This window comes from Pteropus vampyrus, unplaced genomic scaffold, assembly GCF_000151845.1.
Source record: "Pteropus vampyrus isolate Shadow unplaced genomic scaffold, Pvam_2.0 Scaffold117, whole genome shotgun sequence".
Lineage (NCBI taxonomy): Eukaryota > Metazoa > Chordata > Mammalia > Chiroptera > Pteropodidae > Pteropus > Pteropus vampyrus.
This window is the reverse complement of record NW_011888898.1, coordinates 4,107,865-4,109,917: the sequence shown is the minus strand read 5'-3', so window position 1 is coordinate 4,109,917 and position 2,053 is coordinate 4,107,865. Positions and strand designations below refer to the sequence as shown.

The 2,053-nt window shown below is 45.9% G+C and overlaps 1 protein-coding gene across 1 annotated transcript in view; it reads right to left on the bottom strand.

Moving 5' to 3' along the window:
- PREX1 (phosphatidylinositol-3,4,5-trisphosphate dependent Rac exchange factor 1) overlaps nucleotides 1-2,053 on the bottom strand; it is a 184,618-nt gene that overhangs the window by 18,078 nt on the left and 164,487 nt on the right. Inside the window, exons 27-28 of the mRNA XM_023534087.1 lie at nucleotides 809-925; nucleotides 556-646 (exon numbers count right to left, since the gene is read on the bottom strand). Coding sequence (XP_023389855.1) covers nucleotides 556-646; nucleotides 809-925 — 208 coding nt within the window. The remainder of the gene's footprint in view (nucleotides 1-555; nucleotides 647-808; nucleotides 926-2,053) is intronic.

Here is a 2,053-nt window from a genome sequence, read left to right as displayed (position 1 = left end):
GGGCAGGCAGGGAGCAGGACCTGACTACAGCACAGTGACATTCTGTGGCTGTTTCCATGGGGTTTATCATGGTCATCACTATCTTATGGCATGTTATACTGATTTTCCATCTAAAGAAAGTTTAGTAAGTTCCTTTCAAAATTAAATTTTTAAAAGGGAGATACTTTTTCAAAAACGTTATGTCAAGAATAATACAAGCAGCAAATGAATATGGTTTTAAAAAATGTAAAGATATAAGTAGATTCTGTGAATATGGCTAAAAATGATGAAGGGGGGATGTGGGTGTCTGAGGTTTGCAAACTGTATTCCAGTCCTTCCCTCTCCTGTTACAAATGGGCAGACGGGGGCCCAGAGAGCCTCAGGGACCAGCCCAGGGTCCGCAAACTTTTTCTGTAAAGAGCCAAATAGGAACTGTTTTAGGCTTGCCGGGACATACAGCATACAGTGACCAGGTGTCCTGCCCCTGATCCAGCACACATTCCCCATCCCAGGCTGGCTCCTTGTTGGGTGAGGGATGTCACCCCTAGCCCTGCCAAGGGACTCTGACGTGCTCACCTTGCAAGCTGTGGTCCATGGGGAAATGCCTGGTCTCTTCAAAAGCCCTGCTCATGACCGGCCCCTTGAGGAGTGTGTGGATGGAGTCCACCTGAGCGGCAGAAAGCTCTAGGTTAGTGGGGCCCCCGTGGCCTTCCAGGTTGTGGGGACCCATGACCCAGAGCCCCCTGCCCTGGCTCCTGGCTTATGGGTTCTTACCAGAGGTGATGGGAGGAACCCAAGGTCAGGCCAGGGGCAGGAACAAAGGTCCTACCTGGTTAAAGAGATGTTCCAGGCACCCGTGCAGCTTGTCCTGCTTGTCTGATGGGATCCGCATGTCACAGGGCAGCTCATCTCCTGGCAGAAGGAAGAAGCCATAGCCATCAACTAACTATTCCTGCCCCACCTCACACCTTCCCAACCTTTTCTCCAAGAAATCAATGTGGCTACAGAGCACCAAAACCCACAGTGGATCTGGAGTCTCATAGACCCAGATTCTGGCTTTGTGACACTGGGCCAATCTCTTGACCTCTCTGAGATGCAGTTTCTTTATCTGCAAAGTGGGCCAAATGAACTACAGCCCTACACAATTATAAGTCTTTGTTATTATTTCCATTCTGCCAGGGAGGAGGCTGAGAGCCAGAGAGAAGGAACTGGACCCAAGTCTCCTGATCCATCCCCCAGGGGCTTCCGTTAAACCAGCTGCCACATGTCAGATCCTTCCTAAAAACCTCCCCGGGGATAGTTTTTGCAGCAGAATATCTTATGTGATGAAATATTTATCTAAAGTTCAGCGATATCTTAAATTTTACTTGAGCTTCTGTTAAATTGCAGTCTAATTAAAATTAAAATTTCATGCACAGACTACCTCAGGAAGGACACACAAGACAGTAGTGGCAGTGGGCGCTTGGGAACTGGGAGGCTGGGGTACGGGGGTGGGAGGGGGTCTGTCACCCTCCGTATCTCATGCTTTTTGAATTATGAACCACGTGGATGGCTGACCTATTCACAAAATGAAAAATTTAAAGGCTGAAATCAATGAAACTAAAAAAAAAAAAAGTCAGTCTTTCAGAGTATAATCTAATTTATAGAATATTATTTTTATCTGTCTCTCCATCCAGCCATCCACCCACATGTCCATCTGTGCAAAATTATGTGTTCACCAATGATCTCCAAATGTAACTGATGGTCATTTCTCAGGGAGAGGATGAAGTTCTGACTTATTTTCATGTACTTCTTTTAAACTTTTCTGTGTCATTTGAATTTTGGGTCTGAACACGTGTAATTTTTATGGAAACTACCAATTCACCCTATTTTAGTGATTTCAGAGCACTCGTCACAATCTGTAATTGCATCGTGCACGTTTTTATCTGTTCCCGTCCACGCTGTTTCACGGAGAACGTCAGCTCCACAAGGGCCAGATCTTTATTTCAGACACTGCCTTTGGTTCCAGCACAAAAAAGGTGCTCAGTAAAAGATGCTGAGTGAGCGAATAAAAGGAAAGATACTACCATACTAT